General features: G+C 36.7%; 1 protein-coding gene across 2 annotated transcripts in view; it reads left to right on the top strand.

Moving 5' to 3' along the window:
- The first annotated feature begins 468 nt into the window (after positions 1-468).
- LOC139969095 (uncharacterized) overlaps positions 469-22,454 on the top strand; it is a 49,750-nt gene continuing 27,764 nt past the window's right edge. The window contains exons 1-3 of one of the 2 annotated variants that reach the window (XM_071973875.1): positions 469-1,146; positions 4,611-4,661; positions 13,094-13,288. In XM_071973875.1, coding sequence (XP_071829976.1) covers positions 817-1,146; positions 4,611-4,661; positions 13,094-13,288 — 576 coding nt within the window. In that variant the 5' untranslated portion in view covers positions 469-816. The remainder of the gene's footprint in view (positions 1,147-4,610; positions 4,662-13,093; positions 13,289-22,454) is intronic. The other variant, XM_071973876.1, reaches the window with a different exon arrangement.

A 22,454-nucleotide genomic window follows, 5' to 3' on the forward strand; every position in this document is an offset into this window, starting at 1 on the left:
AAGCACCGAAAAGTTGACAAATCAATCCGAACAAGTTGTATAATTAGAACTGAAAATGTTCAAAGCCTATAGTGAACTTTGTTTTGCTCTGTGAATTGTCTTTACAGTGTGTGGCAATGGCTTTGTATGGTCACTCACCCGGAAAACTAAAATTTGTTCTTGTTAGGTGTGTTTGATAAAGGGGGATTCCCATTTTCCCATTCCAAAAGCGTTACAAATTTCAGTGTTTAAACTTGAATGTTCTTTTCTGAGAAGACTGGAAATGTCAGCCGTTTGACATAAAGATCTGAAAAGGTTAAAGAACGTTTTGTTTACAAACAATAATCCGCGAGAAGGTAGGCATCGAGATATGTTTAGATGGCCTCTAAAGAAACTCCGCCCATTTCCTGCCTAAACAGTTTATGATTGGTTCATAAATATTCGGTGTCTTATTACAGCCACATAAACAATGACCCGGGTCAATCTACATATTCACACACAGTATTAGTGTACTCATCCTTGTTTGTAGACAATGGTGCCATTATTTGTCTCAAGGATTATTCGGAAATTGGGGAACTTTAGATGTTGTTACGTAATCCAAGAACACAAGGGGAGTTTATTTAGACGTTCCGTTTGTATTAAATAGCTGTTTATTCAATAAATAGAGAAAATTCGTTGAGTCAAGAAAGGAGACATTTGATCACCTTATTCCGGTTTCCGTGCCTTCTACCGCAGCGAGTGTGTTGTTATGCTACTACCAGTGGCAGTTACCATATCTTCACTGCAGCCATTCTTTGCCAAGCCCCTGCGTAATTCTTCAAAACTAGATGAAGAATTATGGCGGACCTTCAGACGCAGCTTGGGCCGATTGATTATAATTTTAATAACAATTGGTCATCTATTTCATGTCAAGCAACGAACCAATTTTTGAATAATTCTCTGGTTTACTTTCATCCATTGGACGAACCACAGGGGGACAACGACAAAACTCCTTCCCGTACCAGTCCGGCGGTACAGTCGAACAGTGGTCGGCTTAGTGGTAGAGAAATAGCCTTACGATTACTCAACACACCAAATGTCTCACTAAATTCATCAAATGAACATTCCGGGGGATTATCAAGCCTTGGTCTGAGCGGTGGATGGTCCGAGAAATATTTTGTTGGAGACGTAAGTCTTTTATTGTAGTATGTTACCATCCGAGAAAAAAAAACCCAGTAAAATAAAGAGGGCATAGGATAGACAAAGATAGTACCCGACATTAGGCCTACTGTAACTTGTCAAGTGTAAATTCTTTCTTAGTTCGGCTGTTAATGCGCTAAAGATGAACAGAATTTAACTAATGTAATTGAGTAATGAGTGAATTGTACTCCGTTGTGCTAGTAGGCTAGGCGAAAGAGTTACTTTCATTTTCCATACTAAGAAAAAGTTAGACAGATCCTGTAAGCTATTTCTTGTTCTACTACTACTAGGCCTAGGCCTAGTAACACTAAGTTACAGTATAGGAACAGATGCCTAAGATAGGGTCCACGTAACATTATTAGCGTTAGGCCTACTGAAGTATGTAGTAGGCTACCATTACATGGCCCTAGAACTTAGGCTAGATGTTTTCCCATTTCAATCCTACAGCCCAACTTCATCAGCGAACTTTTCCTAACACATACGCGAAGAACTACATTCTATGCTCATTGTCAAGCTTAGTACTAGCAGCCGTAACGCTTTTCTTGCAGACAAGCACCTCACCAGTTCCATTGGATGGTGCATTTTTATTGTATAAAAGTTAGGCCTAGCCTATCCTAGTATATCAATGAAGACTTGTAAGTTATACATAAAACACTGTGGAGCAATTGCACAATACTCCGCAACTCACATTGTTTCAATTGATAATGTAGGTCATGAAGGGCCATTTTTAACATTGATCAGTAAAGTTTCATTTTGCTAGAAGAATGTGCCTCATTTAGGGCTTGCATGCTATATTTCTTTTATCTTATGGTGAATTCTCTCTCCCCATACCTCCCCCCAAACCTCTCCCATTTTTTCTCAAAGTTTTCATCTTAAATTTAGTTTTGTTTGGGAGACATGGTTCAATTTCATGTAGTTCTGTCAATCTTGTTAAGTGAAACTGGAACCTCCCAATGTATTTTTACTGTAGTTGCATATTGTTCCTGATTATATTACTGTTTATTGTTGAAATTAAACAGTATTTTGACTGAAGCAAGTACCACTAGTCTTTACCATCTTAGATCAGGAATTCAGGATATAAATGAGAACAATAGGTTTTTGAGCATCAGTATCTGCGAGTACCACTCAACTTCTTTCTCATGGCAAATTTTAATGCATGCAAAATAAAATAAATGTCTTCATTATGACTGGTCTTGTGATTAAGGAATTATAAGACAAGTCTTTTGCATGTATTGTAAATGACATCCAAATCATGTTGTTCTTAACTGTATGAGAGTGGTGGGAAGGGTAGTTTTTCATCATTAACACTGTTGAGTGCTAACCCAAAAAACACTTGAATGATGATTTCTAATTTCCTTCTGGAATAAGACAGTGATACTCTTGCATGTGCCCCTCTATAAACCATCTTATATTCTCAGAAGTCCTAAGTTATAGTTGTACTTTAGGGATCAATGCTATGGAAGTCCCTAAAATAAACAATCGTGAATGTTAAATATTTTCAAGGAATGGTTTCATATCAATCTTACTTTGTGTATAATTCCTTCAGTGACTATACGAAAGTAATTTACTTGGCTGCAGTGCTGCATCTTGTATCATCTAGGTCTATGTTGGCATTGGGTATGATGTAACCTGATAATGTTATTAAGAGAGTTGCTGGCAGGTTATTTCTTATAGTTCAATAAATGAGTCCATATCACTATTGTACCCAGCAGTGCTTATGGTAATAGCGTGTTGAACGTATACAACGCACAGTTGAAAGTCATGCTTGAAATGCTACAACTTTTTCGTCATGAATTGCTTCAAGTAGAATTGCAGTGGACGACCACATTGAACGCAATGAACAACTATGCACAACTTGACTATGATATATATTCTAATATTTTCAGCATTAGACTTAAAAATTCAAATTTGTAAAGACTTCATAAGTCAATTATGATGAACTTAAAACACATAATAAAGGGAAGTCTCTTGCCACAAAAAGAAGAAAAAAAAAGAAACAAGGCAACAAGATGATGAGAAATGAAAAAGAAAGTTGGCACAATTATTTTAGAGCAATAAAAAAATTCATATTTCTTAAGAAAAGAAAAAATGGGCTGAAACAAACATTTGGTAATCACCAGATTCTCTTGACACAAAATGTTGAAAACTGAAATGGAATTTAGGAAATAAGTAAATTTAAGTCAGTGGGTCAGTTTAAATCTGGACAATAAATTTTTAAGTATGTTCATACTAACATAATGTTATAAAGTTATACAATAATCTTCATTCTTCAGCACAATTGTACAGATCAGATAGCAAGCTTTCACAAGGACAGACTTATAATGTGATGGATGGATGGTCTTGTAATGTTAAAATTAGAGAAATATTTTCGATACTACATGTATATCATTAAGTTTTAACATATAATACATTTTTTTTCTTTGTGGCTGTATATCAATTAATGTGATGGATGGATGGTCTTGTAATGTTAAAATTAGAGAAATATTTTCGATACTACATGTATATCATTAAGTTTTAACATATAATACATTTTTTTTCTTTGTGGCTGTATATCAATTAATGTGATGGATGGATGGTCTTGTAATGTTAAAATTAGAGTAATATTTTAGATACTACATGTATATCATTAAGTTTATACATACAATACATTTTTTTCTTTATGGCTGTATATCATTTAATGTGATGGATGGATGGTCTTGTAATGTTCAAATTAGAGTAATATTTTAGATACTACATGTATATCATTAAGTTTATACATACAATACATTTTTTTCTTTATGGCTGTATATCATTTAATGTGATGGATGGATGGTCTTGTAATGTTAAAATTAGAGTAATATTTTAGATATTACATGTATATCATTAAGTTTATACATACAATACATTTTTTTCTTTATGGCTGTATATCATTTAATGTGATGGATGGATGGTCTTGTAATGTTAAAATTAGAGTAATATTTTAGATACTAAATGTATATATCATTAAGTTTTAACATTCAATACATTTTTTTTCTTGATGTATATCAATTAATGTGATGGATGGATGGTCTTGTAATGTTAAAATTAGAGTAATATTTTAGATACTACATTATATCATTAAGTTTTTACATGCAATACATTTTTTTCTTTATGGCTGTATATCATTTAATGTGATGGATGGATGGTCTTGTAATGTTCAAATTAGAGTAATATTTTTGATACTACATGTATATCATTAAGTTTTAACATACAATACATTGTTTGCTTTATGTATGTTTAATGTGATTGATGGATGGATGGTCTTTTAATGTTCAAATTAGAGTAATATTTTGATACTACATGTATATCATTAAGTTTAAATATACAATACATTTTTTTCTTCTTCATTTATATCATTATGTTTGAACATACAATACATCATTTAAGTTTTAACATAAAATACATTTTTTTCCGCTTCTTGTCCCTGTCTTCAGGAAATCAAATCTTTTGCAAGTTACAGTGATTCATCAAATGTGGAAACGGAGGTGAGTGCATTAAAGAAAAGATAAGTTAAGTATGTAAATTTGGTGTCATTTGGAAGTAAAATAAAATTTTTGCTGAAATGTTCAGGTGATAAACTGAAATGGTATTGGTTTCAGTGTTTACAGTAATGCCTGTTGCAAATTATATTCAAAGCTTGGTCTTTCCTTGCTATTTGAATTTACACTGTTGATGTTTTATATTTTGTCCCACAAATTTGAAAACATATTTAATAGTGTTTCTATTTTGGTTCTATAATTTATATTGTTCCTTGCTTGTACAAATCATTTGAAGATTTTGCCTACACTTTTCTTTCATTTTTGTCTGAATTTATTTATGAGTATTTTTTTTTTTGGTGGCATAGAATAACAGGTCATCGTTGAGGTACATAATTGAAAAAATTATTGTTGAAAAGACAACATGAGGCAACAATTGCCCTTGGAAGTTGGGCAATCAAAATTCAAAATATATGTAACATATTAGTGTATATACGTACTTTTACCCCCTGATGATAATAATTTTTTTTTTGAAACACCAATGGTATACTTTCTTAGTTAGTTCCCTATCTGGGCATAATTATTCTTAATCTAATTTGCAAGGTGATATATATAGAAAGTTGGTCATTTTTGACCCCCCACATTTCGCCTGTGGAAATTTCAGTCCATGGTGTTTGAAAAATACTAAAAGTATCACCCACAACATATAACCTGTGAAAACAACCATCCACCCATGATAGAGGTGACTAACCTTTGAAGGTGGAATTGTCTGCGAGAAATTGTTGTACATGGTTGAATAATTTTTTCCTTTGGGTAATGTTACTCTCTCTCTCTCTGCACTGCTTGATCTGATCTCACAGGCCAGCAAAATATCTGGAATCCTTATCTCCCTCTCCAGTGTAACAAAAGCTGTTTTCTGGTTATTTTCTTCTGTCTTAACCTTTTTGTCAACTGAAGGAGGGAGGGAGGGTCAATTCTACACTAGAAGTAAAGCATATGTGTCACCTACAGTCATATATTTGCTGCACATAGTGTAGTAGGCCTTCCTTATCCATGTTGTGTTGTAATTTAAAGCAGCATTTTGCGTCCTTTTCTATGGTTTTTCTCAACCTCACTGATTCTACGATGCCATAACAACATACATAAAGTAGCTTATCTATTCAAATCTTACTTCAAATGGTGGCATAAAAGTCGAAAAATTTACAACTTTCAACTTTGTTTTTCTCGAAGATATTTTACGTTGGGATCCAAATAAACCTCGCCCATGATATAAATATTAAAAGCTACGAACGTCATAATACGTAATACAACACCATGCTTGATTTTTGTGTAGATTGTCTATGGCAGTTGTACCAGTGAGCTGTTATAGTCCAGCTCGCTGGTTGTACCAAGTAACCAACTCGACGTTTTGAATCTATTTTTAGCAACGGCTTATTAATAAACCTGCATCTCTGATTGGTTGAATTCAAACCAGTGGGTTGGGGGAACTGTATGCGTTTAATTTTAAACGTGTTATTTGTCGGGCAACAATTTTCTCATTCACTGCAAATGTCCTTAATTACTCGCCAGTTAACGCTTTTGGCAGGGAAAAAACTTAGCTAATAAGTTTGCTGTTTTGTGATTGATATGTAAAAAACTTGAGGGACTTGATGGTCAAAAAAGTGGAAAACGCTGACAAAACGCAAAATACTGCTTTAAAGGGTCTACAGACACCTACCTACAGTATGAACAACATTGTCCTAACCACAGTACTCTTCTAGGCATTAGAAATCATGAAAATAGCTGCTGAGCTGCAACTCCCATCAAAACTCATCATAGATAATTTTACAAATATTGTCTTAATTATAATTTTATTTACCAATAAACATAATTAAACAAAAAACATAAATGCAGCACATTGATGATGTAAAGGGAGTGACTGCCTAATTTTCTGATGATGTTATTCCTTTGTTTTTACAACCTTTGTTTCAAGGACACTTGAACATATGATTGTCTTCTTGTGGAAAACGGACATCACATAATTCATGATGTATATACTTGGGGGTTAACTAATACTAGGGCCTAAATTAAGAAATTTTGATGAGCGCAACACTCCACGTCATAGTTTGCACATATTTAATGAGTTTCCCAGGTTCATCAAACTTCAAATGTGTACATATTACTGTCTCTTTGGAAACAAAAAGAGTTTTTGAAAAATAAATATCAACCAGATTTTGAAGGAAATAATTACACACAACAAATGTACTGAGTATGAGGGAAATATAAAAACATGTATGTATCTAAACATCACTGATGGCAAACAATCTTCCCTACAGTTACAACTTCTTTGTGAGACTTCTGTTTAAATAGGCAGTGATTAAATCCAAACAGATTAGCTCAGATTAGCTAGTATTTAATTCAAATACAGTCAAAACCATCTAGATGATCATCTTCTTTGTTGACATTGTTTGTGGAATGTAACCTTTGACTTTGCGTTAATTAAAACGGCACCTTGGCCAGGAATAAGATTGAGTCCATTTTGCAGCATGGGTATCAAAACTTTGCAGCCCGGATGGGAGGGATCTTAGAGGAGGGATCTTAAGAGATGGGATGTTAAGAGATGGGAGGGATCTAAGAAGATGGGAGGGTTCTAAGGAGATGGGAGGGATCTTAGAGGGGAGGGAGAGGGGATGTAAGGAGAGGGAGGGGAGATCTAAGGGAAGGGGTAGGGGACTTTAGGAAAGGGGTCTTAGAGGAGGAATGTTAGGAGATGGGAGGGATCTAAGGAGATGGGAGGGATCTAAGGGGAGGGAATGAGACATTTGCTTTCATGAGTGGGAACAAAGTAGACATATCTTATTATGAGTAAACCACTACCGGGAAATAAATAAGAAAGATGTCATCGTTTGCAGAATAAGACAATGAAACAGAAATTTGGTTTGGATCCATTAAATATAATATTTGTTTAACATTCTATGAACAGTCCTGTTCCTGTTCTTTTCTGGACCTCAAGTTATTAACTAAATCTGTTTTGAAAACTTATCAAGCAGGGCTTAAATTGTTAGAAAAGTAGAGACCCTAATGAGTCCATTATCCCAGGTTGTAAGAGGAGGGCCAGTGTTGGGGGGGGGGGTGGTATATTCTTTGATTGATGTCACAAATTTACTTATCAAAGTCATTGTCTTGTGAATCATCTCTAAATTAAAAATTGATAAATAAATTGATTGATATAAATTGATCAACGCCTCAAGAAAAGATTGGGCTCTAAAATCTTTGAAGCTTGTAGCTTTGTAAAATGTTGGCTCAAAATGAAAACTTTGTCACTGACTATTTTTTAAAGTTAGGTGTGCAATTAAATTTTGGCAAATTTCCCAATTGGAATTTCCCTAGGTAAATCCCCTGGTAACAAGTGTAATTATGCAAGCTGATGCAAGATGTTGCAAGAAACTAGGAAAACTGAAGCGGGAACTATTTCTGCGGACGGGTACGCAAAGGTGTGCTGTAATCCTGCAGTTTGTGTGTTGAGTAGACTAAATGTATACATGTATAGTCAGCTGATAACAAAATCATTGATGATTCTTGAAACTTGGACTGTAGAATATGGTTTGAAACAATAACATTCTTTCAAGAGCTGAATATTTACAGTACTTAGTAAGTCCGTGTATTGTATAAAGTATGCACTGCATAATAATGCAGTTTTGTCTTGTTCAGAACTGCATTTCTCCATTTAAAACTGAGGCTATGGAAGTTTGCAATATTCAATATTTTTGTCATAATTTATGATATTTTACATTTTAAGCAGTTTGCAGCAATGGATTATATTCCATTGCTGCAAACTGCTCAAACATATGGAATATATTCCATTGTTGCAAACTGCTCGAAAGTTCTGTAAAATAATGTAAATTACGACAAAAATATAGATATTGCAAAATTCCATAGCCTCAGTTTTAAATTGAGAAATGCAGTTCTGAACAAGACAAAACTGCAAATATACATATATTCCTTTCATTAAAAATTTCAAACTGGTCTTTTGCAAGCAACCAAATCTGGTACCGACAAAATAAGAAAAGAGACAATTCTGAACTTTTTAGACTAAACTGCGTATATTTTCCATTCATTAAAAATTTCTAACCGGTCTTTTCAAAGAAACCAAATCTGGTTTCAGACGAAAAAAGAAACAAGTCTTTACCAACAGAGTTGGAGGAAAAAATTCTTGCTGATTTGTCACGTTGTTGTCGTGGGTGAACCATTTTTCTTCTCGCTCCAAAGGGATTGAATTTTAATGAGCCAAGACTAAAGGGGTGTAACAAACCGGTCAGTATGCACCGCACAATCATGACAACGTCACGCTATTTGCGGTTCTCAGCCTGGGTGCTCAGTTAAATTACAAAGGATTACTTCAAGGACAATAAATTTGAGTACATAGGCTTATTGTCTCTATTCTGGTTTTTGAATACTCTACATGCTAAAAATGTAATTATATATTGAATATATTATGAATTATGTACATGATTTATATAAAATCATAAATAACAGAGAGAGAGAGAGAGAGTGAATGGAAAATAAAAACAGTCCAAAAAACTGCTAAATTACAGTACTGGAAAAGGCCCCTTTTGTTGTGAAGGTAAAAGATACTGTATTAGAGGTTAGAGGGCTTGACATTTTCTTCTGTACAACATCTTTATTCACTGGACAGGCTACTTAAGACACATTTTAACAGACAGAGTGACAGACAGACATCTAAATTGGACAGACAGTTAAATGGGGCAGACAGTTACATGGGACATCTGAAAGGATATCTGAACAACATTAGCGAGATCAAAGGGAGAGGCGAAGAGAGGATTAAAAGAGTTCAAAGGGTCGACGAGATAACCTCTGGAGTAAGAATGGTGGTTCCAGTAATTAGTCATGGAGGTGAATGAGGAGAAGGAAATAAAAGGGAAAATATTGGGGAAAAATGCTCAAAAATTGACCGATCTGAATGCCAAAAAAACATCAATGTAAGTCGGTTATTCCCTCCAAATTTTACAGTGGGCATCCTAAGAATTTATCTGAGTTTTCATCTGGAATTTTGTTAGAACCCATACATTGCAGTGCAGTTAATGTTAGACAATAAAAGCGTCCCGTTGTTGGGTAACATTGCTCACAGTTGTACAATGATATGTTCAAATGTCAGTGACCAAGGTATGTCCTCCTAGCATTTTTTTCCAGGATAGGGGTGGTCGGGTGGGAGGGGAGGAGGGAAAAGCTGGAAGGGGGCTGCAAAAATATTTCAAAAATTGGCTCCCCCATAAGTTCCACAACCTTTTCATCATATTTAGTTTGGTCAAGACCCCAGAAGGTCTCTTGTTATGTCAAATTTTGTAGTGTGGATAATAATAAAAAAAAAATAAAAAAATAATGTCTGTATAATGTTTCCTAACTTGTGACGCACTTACTTTGTAATCTTTTCTGGAAGTCGGGATTGGTTTGCATTATAATTTTTTTTTTATCTACAGCTGCAACAATATTATATTGTTAAGGCTGTACTTCCTCTAGTCAATTGTTCTGGTGTACAGTCTTTTGTTTAATTCTACATTGTTACAGCTTCCTGGCAAATGTTAACTCCATTGTTCATCATGAAAAGAAAAAAAAAAAAGAAAAAAAAATTCAAAGACAATTGATATTGTCTGTCATCTCAAGTTTTGTAAACTCTCAACAATAAAATAAATGTTGCCTATTTTTGCAAGTTAGAAGGTGAAAGTACTTTGCTCGGGTTGTGGGTTGTGTCAGGCGTGTTTCTAAGGCGTCGGACGCGTGATCCAAGGATTGCTGGTTCGATTCCTGCCTAGCTCATTACGTTGTGTCCTTGGGCAAGATGCTTTATCGCATTTGCCTCTCTCCCCCCAGGGGTTGTTAAATGGGTACCTGTGAGGTAACTTGTCATTGGGTGCAGTACAGTATATAACTGCTGCCGACTGGAGGGATTGTCTCTGGGACAGGTTATCATTGACCAGGGGCAATATAACGTCTGTAAAGCGCTTTGAGACCTATCGCTGGTATAAAGCGCTATATAAAAATCAAATATCATTTTTAATAAAAAATGCAGTGCTGTCTGAGAGGGTGAGACCTTCGGCATTTGTAACGTATGGAAGCCTAGAAGGGACATCACATTGACAAGTACTGTAACAAACTTCGTTAAAACGTCGCAACAAGTCCGAAATTGTAAAAAAAATGTTTTACTTTTAGATTTGTACCTTCTTTGCAATACATGTGAGTAAGTAGTGCTCAATGTGAAAGCCTGCTGTTCCTCCTTCCATGCTTCTTTAATGATGGCATACATATGCGAAATAATTTATTACAGTTAGTAACAAGTAGCATTTGAACATGTACGTTAGAAATTCCTCCAGTCTGTTCAGTAGGGGTTTGCACAGTTGGCTTGTGTACAGTGTATGTATCTGTATGGGACATGTTGTTACAGTATGTAGTTACAGTCCTCCTGAAGCCAAGTTGATCTTGAGGTTTAAAGATTATCGAATTGTAGCAATTTATTACAACCAGATGCTCGTATTAGCTATCAATAGAAGATGAATTAATGCATTATGTACCTGGACTGAAGTCGCTGGATGACTCAGCCATACTTTTCTCGCTAAACTGTGCGACAGTGTGTGTGTGCATGATTCATTATCATGTTACAAATTATTTAATTTCAGCAGCTCAAATTTTATATATTGGTGCAGGGTTTGGGTTAAGAAACTGGAAGAAACTTACTTAAATGTATCTGGGGGGAAAAATGAATGAAAAATGATATAGGAATCATTGAAATGGAAAAAACAGTTCTTATCTCTATAACAATGATTTTTCAAGTCTGATAGATCACAATTAAAAGTTAGTTTCCCTCGAAAGTCCATCTGTAAAAAATATCTTTCAAAGTTTTTTAAATCTACATCTATACAATCTATAGGTCTACTCTCGTCTTTGTTTTACTATGTACCTATGAAAATCCCTTTTATCGGCATTTTATCGTTTCATTACTGTCTGCATTTTGTAGCGACATGAACAAAACGTCACTTGCAAGCAACAGAAAGTTAACTTTTTCAGATGGCCACACGTGGTTTGGGGCGCGTCTTCAATGCCTTTAAATGCATTTGTCTAGCTTAGACCATCTAAGCAGGAAGTTGTGGCCAGATAGCTCTATGCTCCAAAGACTTATTGTGGTTTATTAGATTCATTGACAGACCTTGTATCTGTGTTCAGGACGATCCTATCGTTCAGTTCTGTTTTATTAGTTTAATTTTATATTAATCAGTCAGTGCATGAAATAATTTTGTTAAAACTTTATGAAATAGTAATTCCAATTATTTGAGTTTCTTCCAATTTTAGTGAAAGAAACTGGAAGAAACCTGTTTCTTCTGTCTGGAAACCAAAAAAACCATGGTCTTTTTTTTTGGTTTTCTCCCACATTGGAAGACAGTTAGGAACCCTGTTAATTGGCAGAACAGGGGTTTCCAAGTGAGGGAGGGGGGGGGGAAGGGGAGTGTATGTTGTTGGGAGGGGACATGTAGGGGGAGGGGAATGTACTTTGTTGGGGGTTTGAAGTTTGAAAGTATGAAACTGTATTGAATTAATAAAATATGTACAGTACAACTGTGAGATAACAGTATAACCAGTGCTACCAAGTTATTGTTGTTCAAACTGTTACCAGTGAATTGTTGCCCTACCCCTGTACATGGACTTGACTGCATTATTGAGGTACTGTGACTTATGGGGGTCTGTCTGGCAGTCTGGGCCTATTAAACTTTGAAGGAAAAAAAGGGGAATTTTGAATTTTAGATTCCTGTATTTTCAAACCTATTTACATGTATTGCAGTTCTGACACATTTACGGGTCTAAATCTTTGGCCAGGAATTGAATGACCCAACAAATTTGGTTTGACCTCGGTAACTACAACTTATTGCAAATTACTACTGTAGCTTTCAAAAGCAGGAAACTTCACAGCACTTTACACAACTTTCAGTGAATAGTTTATATGGGTTGTAACTTCCGGACTGCTTGGGTTACAGCTCAGCTAAATTTTTTATGACACTGTTTTTTACCTGTTTGTGTAGTGGAATCACCCACCCGTGTTAGTTTTATGGTAAATTATGTTTCCATTGCAATTTTCTTAAGCCGTGCACATTTCATGTCGGTACAGGTTAACTGAATCAGGGATAATTTCAAGAAATGTTGGAGAAGACATGCTGCCCAACTTTTTGGTCAATTATTTGAAAACAAAACTTTGGTGGATTTACAGATCTATAAGTTAGTCAACTTACAGTAATTGTTATCATTTTATGTATTATTGAATGGCCTCGCAAATTTATGAAGGTCGACCTCATAACTTACTGTACTAAATAAAAACTACTTTGATTGTTAAATTTAAACGTAAAAAGTGGCGAGTGCGTAATTAAGTGTTCATCCAAAAATTTCCTCTTCGTTGGCAGCAATCCAACAACGTATTGGGATGTCAGTACACCGACACTGGGTCAGAAGTCAGCGAAACGAGCCACGTGATCGACCAGTTCGGTGATCTTTCCCTCCTCCCTGTCAGCGACAGAAAGCCAGGAAAGAGGCCGCCCCCGACTTATTTATGTCACCTCTGCTTCAACAAGGGACACTACATCAAAGATTGCCCAAAGGTAAGAATTTTGAACATTCTAAATAGGGTGGGAGAGGGGTTGGAGTTGGAGTAGAGGGATTTGGAGAGAGAGGGGATAGAGGGGGTAGGGAGGAGGAAGTGGAGGTCGGTTGAAAAGCATGGGGAGGAGAGGTGAAGGTGAAGGATGTACATTGGTTAGATTTGATCAATCATAAGGTCCCGAGTTCGAGTCACTCCAAGATTAATGTATGCTGTCCAGTTACAGAGTTGTTGACAATTGACAATTCATAATCATGGACGTTAAATATGAATCTAAGAGACTGACTTCGGTCAGCTTGCGGCTTTGATAAGCCAATGATGGCTTCTTCGCGAGTTCCTGCGACCTGCTTGCAGGACGATCTTAAATACATACACCATATAATACATGTATGTTTAATAGCAAAAAAGCTGTCAGAGTCAGATGATATGTTCCAAGTAGTCCTACAGTATGTAGTTAAGGAGGAACTCACACTGTTTGTACATTGTGTGATCTGGTTACAAGGAGTTTCCTCCTTGAACAGTTACTGTATATTGGTGTGTGCATTTATGAGTGAAGTGATGGTTATAGCTTGTTTCTTAACTAGTTCATGGGACATTTTTGGTTTTGACAAACTTGAAAAGATTTTGGCAACCTCCAGATAGTGATTACAGTAACTGGTCATGTATACTCATACACACCAGCTGTATGAACCACAAGGCCTTTGCAAATCTGGAAAATATTTTGGGAGCAATTTTAAATGGTGATGACACTGTGGTTTCACTTTATATGTGACATCAACAGAAAATCAGTATTTTAAGCAGTCTTAACGACCACAGAATGTGTAACTATCAGGAAACCATGGTCACTTTAATTATTAAAGAAAGTTTCTATTTAAAAACTGGTTTCTAGATAGGATTTTATGGTCATCTAGAAATGCACGAAACCAAAAAAAACAAAAAAATGGAATATAATAAGAAGAAATGAGCCAATCACTGCTGCCGATCAGAATCCTTAGAACTTTAAGGTTAACAGTTGGTGCTGAATGTTAACTTTATAGTTTTGAATGAATATATCTATGAAAAAATACTGAAATGACCAGCTCGTTTATATGTCGTATTGTTGTAAAAAGATTGCGACATATTTAGTAGCTTATCACTGCAAAACTGTGCGCTAATTAAGATTAACAGAGATAAGCCATTGCACGTAACTCGCTAGGTACGTATGTATGTGGCAACAAGAGGCTGTTATTCCTTTCAACGTACCAATGTCACTTCTCAATGCCCTGTCGTCATTTCAAAAGGGTTTGAAGACTTAGTTTACATTGGAAGTCGACCAGTTGTTTGTTTAGTGGCTAGCTGAGATGCTGTGGGCGGGCGGTCGTTATCTCACAATCGGTTCTTCTCCTCGACTGAAGCGAGAACAATTTCTAGCTTCGCCTTCTCCTCTCGGTCACGTTATGATACCGAATCGGTGTAGGGAACGTTCGTCAAAGTAACTACTGCAGTCCTATATTTATAGATTGTCAAAATGAAGATATGAGCTACTCAGACAGTTTGATGCTTCCTGATCTGGTCTGATTTCCTGTGGTACTTCCTGGATGGCTTTAAACTCGGACCTCTTGACAGTCACAAAAAAAACCTGAGTACCCGACACTCGAGTAGCACATTTATCTTGTGCATTGCGACCGCTGTAGTATTGGCTTACTATAGGCCTGCTGTGAAATGGAAGGAAAGAGATTCAGAGATCTATCTGTATATACATATATATATATATATATATATATATATCAAGCTAACATTGTACCCTACACTTTGTTAGAAATTGAGAAATTCCACTAGATATAACACAAGTCATGCATGCATTTTATTTGTTCACCTTTTGGTACACATGCTGTACATCTATGAATAAGCTTCAAGGCATTTGATAAGTGATCAGGGTTTCTGTGCCGGTTTTTAAAGCCAATAATGATTTTTCCTTGTGATATGCTACTATAGGACATTTTGGTTTGTTTAAATTATTGTGCAAAACAGATAATTTTCATCTTGTTCCCTGTGAAAACGGTAGTACTGTTTATATTTCCACACATCTTTTGTACATAGTAATTTTCACTTTTAAAATATGACTGGGTGTTGGAGTAATTTTCTAAGCAATGTGGTCTGTGTGATATTTGGGTAGCTCCTTGGGCTGGCAAAGATGAGTCCTTGAAGTACACAAGATTTGTTATTCCCTCGGATAGTATAAACTATATAACTATTGCACCTACAGTTACAGTTTCAGTAGGCCACAATATTATATATGTTAGTGAGACAGAATTTAAGAGCCAATTGTGATGTTTGTACTTCATTGGGCTGGGTGAGAGGTACCAACGAAGTTATCTGAGGTTAAGCAGAATTGTGCTTCCAGTTCCATTTAGTAATCACTTTAGACTTGATTTCATCATAAATGTTGTTCTTTTACTTATTGTTTTACAGTGGTTATTTTCACTGATAAGGGGGGGGGGGGCAGTGGTGGGGAGGTAGTTGGGTTTTGCTAAATCTTGGCACATAAGCATTTGTGAAGTTTGTAACCATACCTGTGGCTGATAACAGTATTTTACTGGCATGTACTGTAGGCAGTTGCTTCGAACTGTGAATTTCTTTAAAAAAAAAACAAGGATAGTTTTACTTTCACTGTTAAAATACCAGAATGACAAGAGAGAATTTCACCTCCAACTGTGATAGACTCTGTGTCATCATTGCACACCCATGAGTTACTTTGGTAAACCATTTATGTTACCTCTTGGTTCTTGGTGGGGGGGGGGGAGGGCAGGGATGCCCATAGGGTAGGTAGGGTAAACCACATTCTATTTCAGCTTGGCACATGTCTGAAGAAGGCACAAAAGATGTCAAAAGATGAGAAAAGAAGTGCTGTGATAACTTCCTCAGAATCAATTAACTCGCAAAGGGTTTATAACCATGGTGGTATCCACAGAGAAATAATTTAGCATTCAAATTTTATGTATAGGCTACTGTACATAGCAGAACTTTTGAAGGCCCTGAATTTTGTCTAGACTGTAAAATATAACAACTTCCTCTGTATGAAAACCGCTATGCATCACTGCACTGGCATAGCGATTTGCCCAAATGTTTTGCATGGCATTATGGGATGGGAAATGGATTAATAATTCCCCATTCTCTAAGTTTAGCGACTTAAATAATGAATAGTTTTGATACAGATGGGCGTGTGTGAAAGTTGTGAGCAGATTGCAGCATGTAGTGCGCATCTTCAGGGCTTCAAAGTTATATAGAGATAACAGTGGAACGAGAAGCGGGAGGGGTCGGAGTCGTGGAGCATGAACGAAAAATAAGACATTGGATACTTGCTTATCGCTAGGAGGACCGTCTGCAAACTATAGTAGGTATGGATCACGGGCTTCACGGCCCAATGTTTGGGCCTCAAAGGATGGGCCAGCCCGTTTGTTAATCACAGGATTGCATTATAGTCGCTACAAGCCAATGTCTGTGAACCTCTGGCAAGAAAGGAAAGCCAATCAGTCACATTAACAACCATCTTCAGGTGGCATTGTAATGATAAATTAAAAGTAAGGGGGGGGATGGGATGCGGATGGGATGGGATGCGGGGAGACGAGGGGTGGATGAGATGCAGGGAGGGGAGGGGAGGGATGGATGATCATGAATTGTCTTGAGAAAGTCCAGGATGCATTTCGACAAGATGAATTAAATTATTCATTATTCATTATATTATACTGAATGGTACAGTAGGTGGTCGACTGTCTCCAATATTTGTGGTGTTCCAGTTTGCCGCCCGACATGAAAAGTTCCTGGGAAAAGTTCCTGGGTTTAACTTACTGCCAATACAATTTGGAAAATTAATCCAAAATGAGTTAACCATGAAAAAAAAAGGGGGGATGAGATATAGTGTAGTGTTTCTAGTAATACCAAGCAATCAAGCAAATTTTAGTGTCGCACCTGGTGACTTGGGTGAGGGGAAGGGGCTTAATAACTCCTAAAAGCCCAAAGAAGTTGACACAAATTGAAATGGTGACCCTAATGTTAGTCAGTCTGTACTGTGTCACAGATAATATGGTATTTGTCACTCACTGTGTGTACTACGTATTGCAGACACCTGATAGGAAGTCCCTACAGAGGATCTGAAGAGATTAAAGTCAGTAGGGTCAGTTGCCGTTAGAGACAAGACTGTTTGTTTAGAAGGGGAATAAACACAGGTATGAGACAAAGAAGCTGTTTGTTTTCAAGTTTTGTATCAGTTAAAGATTTTGATGTGTTTGACCTTTTGTAAAAAGATGTGATTAATGAGCTGTTAAGCAATGGCTAATAACATGAGTAAATCCACAGTTTCAAGGGCAAGATAGTTTCCTTAGAGTGTGTCAATTTTCCAAGCTCTTTGTTAACTCTGTTCTGTCAGGTATGAGAAACCTTTTCCCCCCACATTGTTAGTTGCTATGGAAAAAGTATGAGCTGAAATTGTTTGGTTAGGCTAGATAGTCTACATACATACAGTACAAAATTATTTGTGATATGGGAATTAATGTCCTTATAGAATACAAGTATTTGGTGAAGTTAACAAGGATAAGTCTCAACGGGGCAACTGTTGTGCTACTGTACAGGTCGTTAGACACTGTTGGACCTGTAGAAGAAACTAAAGAGAAGGAATTAACATGTGCGCTGTAGTAGGCTGTGTAGTGTGTACCCAACGAGTTAAATGAATCTGGAGGATTCATGTCAATTGGGTGCGCGCGTACCATGCATGGAGGGTCATGTGATGTGTTCCAGGGTGGTACTCATCTGATATTTCTATATAGCAGTTCGAGAACAGTGTTAGTGACTTCGTAAAAGATTTGCACCAAGACGGATCGGACATGGGAACTTACGGCGTTAGAAGGTACTGGTACTTCAGGCCTACGAAATATTGCTAATATGCTAACCTTAGACATGCTGGGACAGAACAAGTACAGAACCATTGGGCTTGCAACGGGAAATGTCGATGTCTGAATTGTATTTCAAGGGTGAGCGTTTGGTGCTGTGGGGAAATGTTTAGTTCAGTGCAACCACGTAATTCTCCATGGAACAGAGCCTAATGCTGCTCGACGGGAATATAGCTATCACGTTAGGCTACAGGCACGGTTATTGCTAGGTAACGGGTGTCGTCTGCTGCTCTTTAGAAGCACGCATACACATTTACGTACTAGTTCGGTGAAATCAATGCGTAATGGGGAGAATGGGGAGAGTAATATATTAGTACCACCCTGGAACACATGACATGACCCTCCATGCATGGTACGCGCGTACGCGCGTATTTACTGTGTGATAGTTTCTCCAGATTCATTTAACTCGATGTGTGTACCCTACAATCTTCAGCCTTCTCCAATGATTAACTATGTAGCTAATAGGTGAAGCTATATACTTAAAGTACTCATGGCACCTAGCCAATTACCCCCATATTCAGTACATATGTGATGTATGATAATCCCATTCAAAATCTGTTGAAATTTTTCGAAAAGCTCTTTCGTTTCCTAGATATACACATTTGAAGTTTGGATCAACCTGAAATACTCATTCAATACAGAATTTGCAACCTATGGTGTGGAGTGTTGCGCGCATCAAAATGTCTTGTTTTAGCCTTTAATAATTTAACCCCTCATTACAGTTTCTTACATTTCAGTAATGTGATGTTCCTCTTTTCTAAGAAGTGTTCAAAATATCGCCTTCGGCCACATACCTGTGTTCATTGTCCTTGAAACAAAGGTTGCGAAAACAATGGGATAAAATAACAGAAAGGCAGTAACCCCCTTTACATCATCAATGTGCATAATTAGCTAAATGTTTATTTATAAATAAACCTAGAATAGAATTGAGAAAAGGCTTGTGAAATGGTCAATCTTTGATAGATTTTGATCGGAGTTGCAGCCATTTTCATGATTTCAAATGCCTAGTAGTTTTCTAATCTAATCTGTTAGTTTCTAATCTATTAGTGTCTAATCCTATGTGTGTCAGACTGTCAGGCGAGATATTAAACACTTAAGTTTTGACTCCTCAACTTTTTTCAAAATGTTATAGACCTGAAGAGAAAAATATGGCATAACACAAATATATCAAATTCAAAACTTTCAATTTAGGGAAAACGAAAACATGATGGAGAGTATCCAGGGAGTATTAGTGCAATCAAAGCTGCATGCATATACTGTACTTCAGTTGATCTTGGTGGTAACTTTACCCATTGTCGTTTATGAGTATGCTGGCAGTAAACTGTACTGTGGGTAATGCATACCCTACACAGTATATCAATAAGCCTAATGGGAATCCACACCACTCTAAAACCATGGTGTATTGCGGATCTATTTATACATACACAGTAAATAGATATAAATTCAGTATTTCTTGAACAGTTATTGACATCCAAAATGATATCCTATAATTGCCAAGGGATCCCAACATAATTTGATTGCAACTCCCCAAATAAATAGGGTAATAGTTTTGATTCCACAGAGGTCAAAGGTCAGTGAAAGTTGCCAGCTCTTGATTTCTTCAGAGTCATGACATAAATGTGACCTTTTTCTGTGGCCCTTGAGGTATGTCAGTTACAGTATATGGCATTCTGTAGGCAGTCTAGATTGATCTAGATCTACTGACATAGTTAGAACATACAGAGTATTGTATGTTATATACTGTATAAGACAGTATTGTTCTTAGGTTGTAAAATAACATGTGTAGTATATATATATGGAGGGGAGAAAAGCAGGGGGCAAAGAATTCTGTTGGGTCTGGGATAGGGGAGTGGTGGGCGTTAAGCTCTGTAGGACCAGACTGGGTTTGAGTGGGAGAGGGGGAGTGGGGGAGGGGGAGTGGGGGAGGGGTGGATAGGTTTGGACTACATTAAGGACTGATGAAAGATTAGGATATGGGATATAAGGGAAGAACAACAGAAGGGTATACAGTAAGTACAGATTGGTTTGACAAACCAAAGAGGGACTGGTCTAGGCCGGGATGGAAAAATGAGAAAAGAAAATAAGAGAGGTGAGAATGAAGGGGGGGGGAGGGAGAGGGAGGGACCCAGTTTCTACGGAGGGAGAGAGGGACCAAGTTTCTATGGAGGGAGAGAGGGATTAAGTTAACATAGCATTATGCCCACTTTGCATAGCATTATGCCCACTTTGCATAGCATTATGTTCACTATGCATAGCATTTTGAGATGCAATTCCAGATGAATTATTTCTGTGCTCTACCAACCAGCTTCCAGGGTGCCCTTATCAGATGGTTCCCAAATTGCTTATACTGTGTGTTAATGTGTGTTACTTGTTCTGGTCAATGGACCCATATGGTTAGGCTTACTTGGGCTATTATTTGTGGTAGTACTGTATATACTTGTACAGTAGGTTCCTACAGTACTTCAAAGTATTAAAACACCTGGTGCTCTAATGCAGCATGATTTGTACACTACAGTTGAAGAATATAAGGAAGTAAATATTACAGTAGTTTGCAGTTTGTTATATAACTACTACATTTGTGCAAATGATGTCATCATGAAAATCTTGAAACTGATGAAAAGCAAGAATTGAAGTTGCAGCTTTTCAACATACCGTTAACACTTGTATCCCCCACCCCACCCCCACCCCCCCTCACCAAGGCAGCTGTATGTGTCAATGTTCAAATATTGACTTAACTTCAAGGAAATGGGTACATATGCCTAGGCTATTAGTATTGATCGTTCCTCCAATTCAATATAAATAGTTTACGTTATACATAATTTTGAAAACAAAATTGTGTAGAAAAATGCCAAGTGCAGAACATATATGTGTTCTAAAACAAAAACATCCCTTGTAGAAAATGAGTACAGTATGTAGAGTGTACAGTACAGTAGATGTCACTCAGCACTTTCAAAATACCATCAAATGACATTTAACAAATCCACAGGAAAATTCAAGGACATCCATGTGCACACACATGTCAGAAATGTTATTGGATTCTCTAATCTACAACAACTCCCATTGTTGATGTTAAGTTGGTCTGGTGTAGTCATAACTCATAACTCAAATTATACAGTTATGATTTATCTTTCAGCATAATTTGAAGAAAAAAAATATTTACACAAAATGCTTGAAAAGCAACTTTCATGATACAGTAGATAGAGGAAATTAAGAGGTCGGTTTGGACATAATAGGATAGTGTGTGTATGTATATACATGTATGTACTATACCCTGGTAATGTGGCTACATCTCTATATACCGGACGGACGTCTCTATGTTCCGATAAAAAAATAATAATTCTGGACAAGCAATTTTGGTCACAAGCACTCTTTGGGGCATAACAAACTTAAATGTCAGATTTTTTTTTCAGTAAAAAAAAGTTTGGTCTCAAAAATTTGGTCCCCAAAAAATTGAGTCCAAAAAAGTTTGGTCACAAAAATATTGTGTTCACAAAACTAGTTTTCTTGGTACAAACAAAAATTTTGATAAAACAAAATTGCTTTGAATTTTGTCTTTTTGTCGGAACATAGAGACGTCGGAACATAGGGATGTCACCGGGAATATGCCTTGTTACTACCTTCCTTACAGACATTACATGTATTACAGTATGTGCAGTAGTTTGCCTTGGCCCGAAGTTTGCTCTGATTAGCTCTCCTACTAGTTTTTGTCTTTCTGCTCTGCCCTTGAAGTCAGGTGGTGATTCATGAATTTAATTAGGGTGATATTGTACCATCATTAAAATCTGTTTGTTTACAGAATAGTCCTTGCAACTAATGTTCCCTTGTACTCACACTATTCAAGGGGAAGGAGGAAGTGGTTGATTGGACCAGGGAGTTGTTATGGAACAACTCCCTGATTGGACCAGTCAATGAACTTGTTGTACCAGTCTTGAACCAGAGGTCATGACGGTGAAAAATGTTAATTAGTAGTGTTTACACGGGTCCAAAAATCGGGAACCGGGTACCCGAGGGCCGTTACCCGTCGGGTATCCGGGTACCCGGAAAAAATGTGTTTACCCTCGTGTATCACGATTTTCAAGAAATTACATATTGGATGCTGTAATAAATGCATTATATTCTCTACTGACAATGTTTTCATGTTCAAATACGTAGGTGTAAGATAAGGTATAAAAGCTCCCTCAATCATTTTTATTTGCTTCTGTTTCTTTCATTAACTTGTTAATAAATTAATTATTTAATTAT

Source organism: Apostichopus japonicus, chromosome 6 (assembly GCF_037975245.1).
Source record: "Apostichopus japonicus isolate 1M-3 chromosome 6, ASM3797524v1, whole genome shotgun sequence".
Classification (NCBI taxonomy): domain Eukaryota; kingdom Metazoa; phylum Echinodermata; class Holothuroidea; order Aspidochirotida; family Stichopodidae; genus Apostichopus; species Apostichopus japonicus.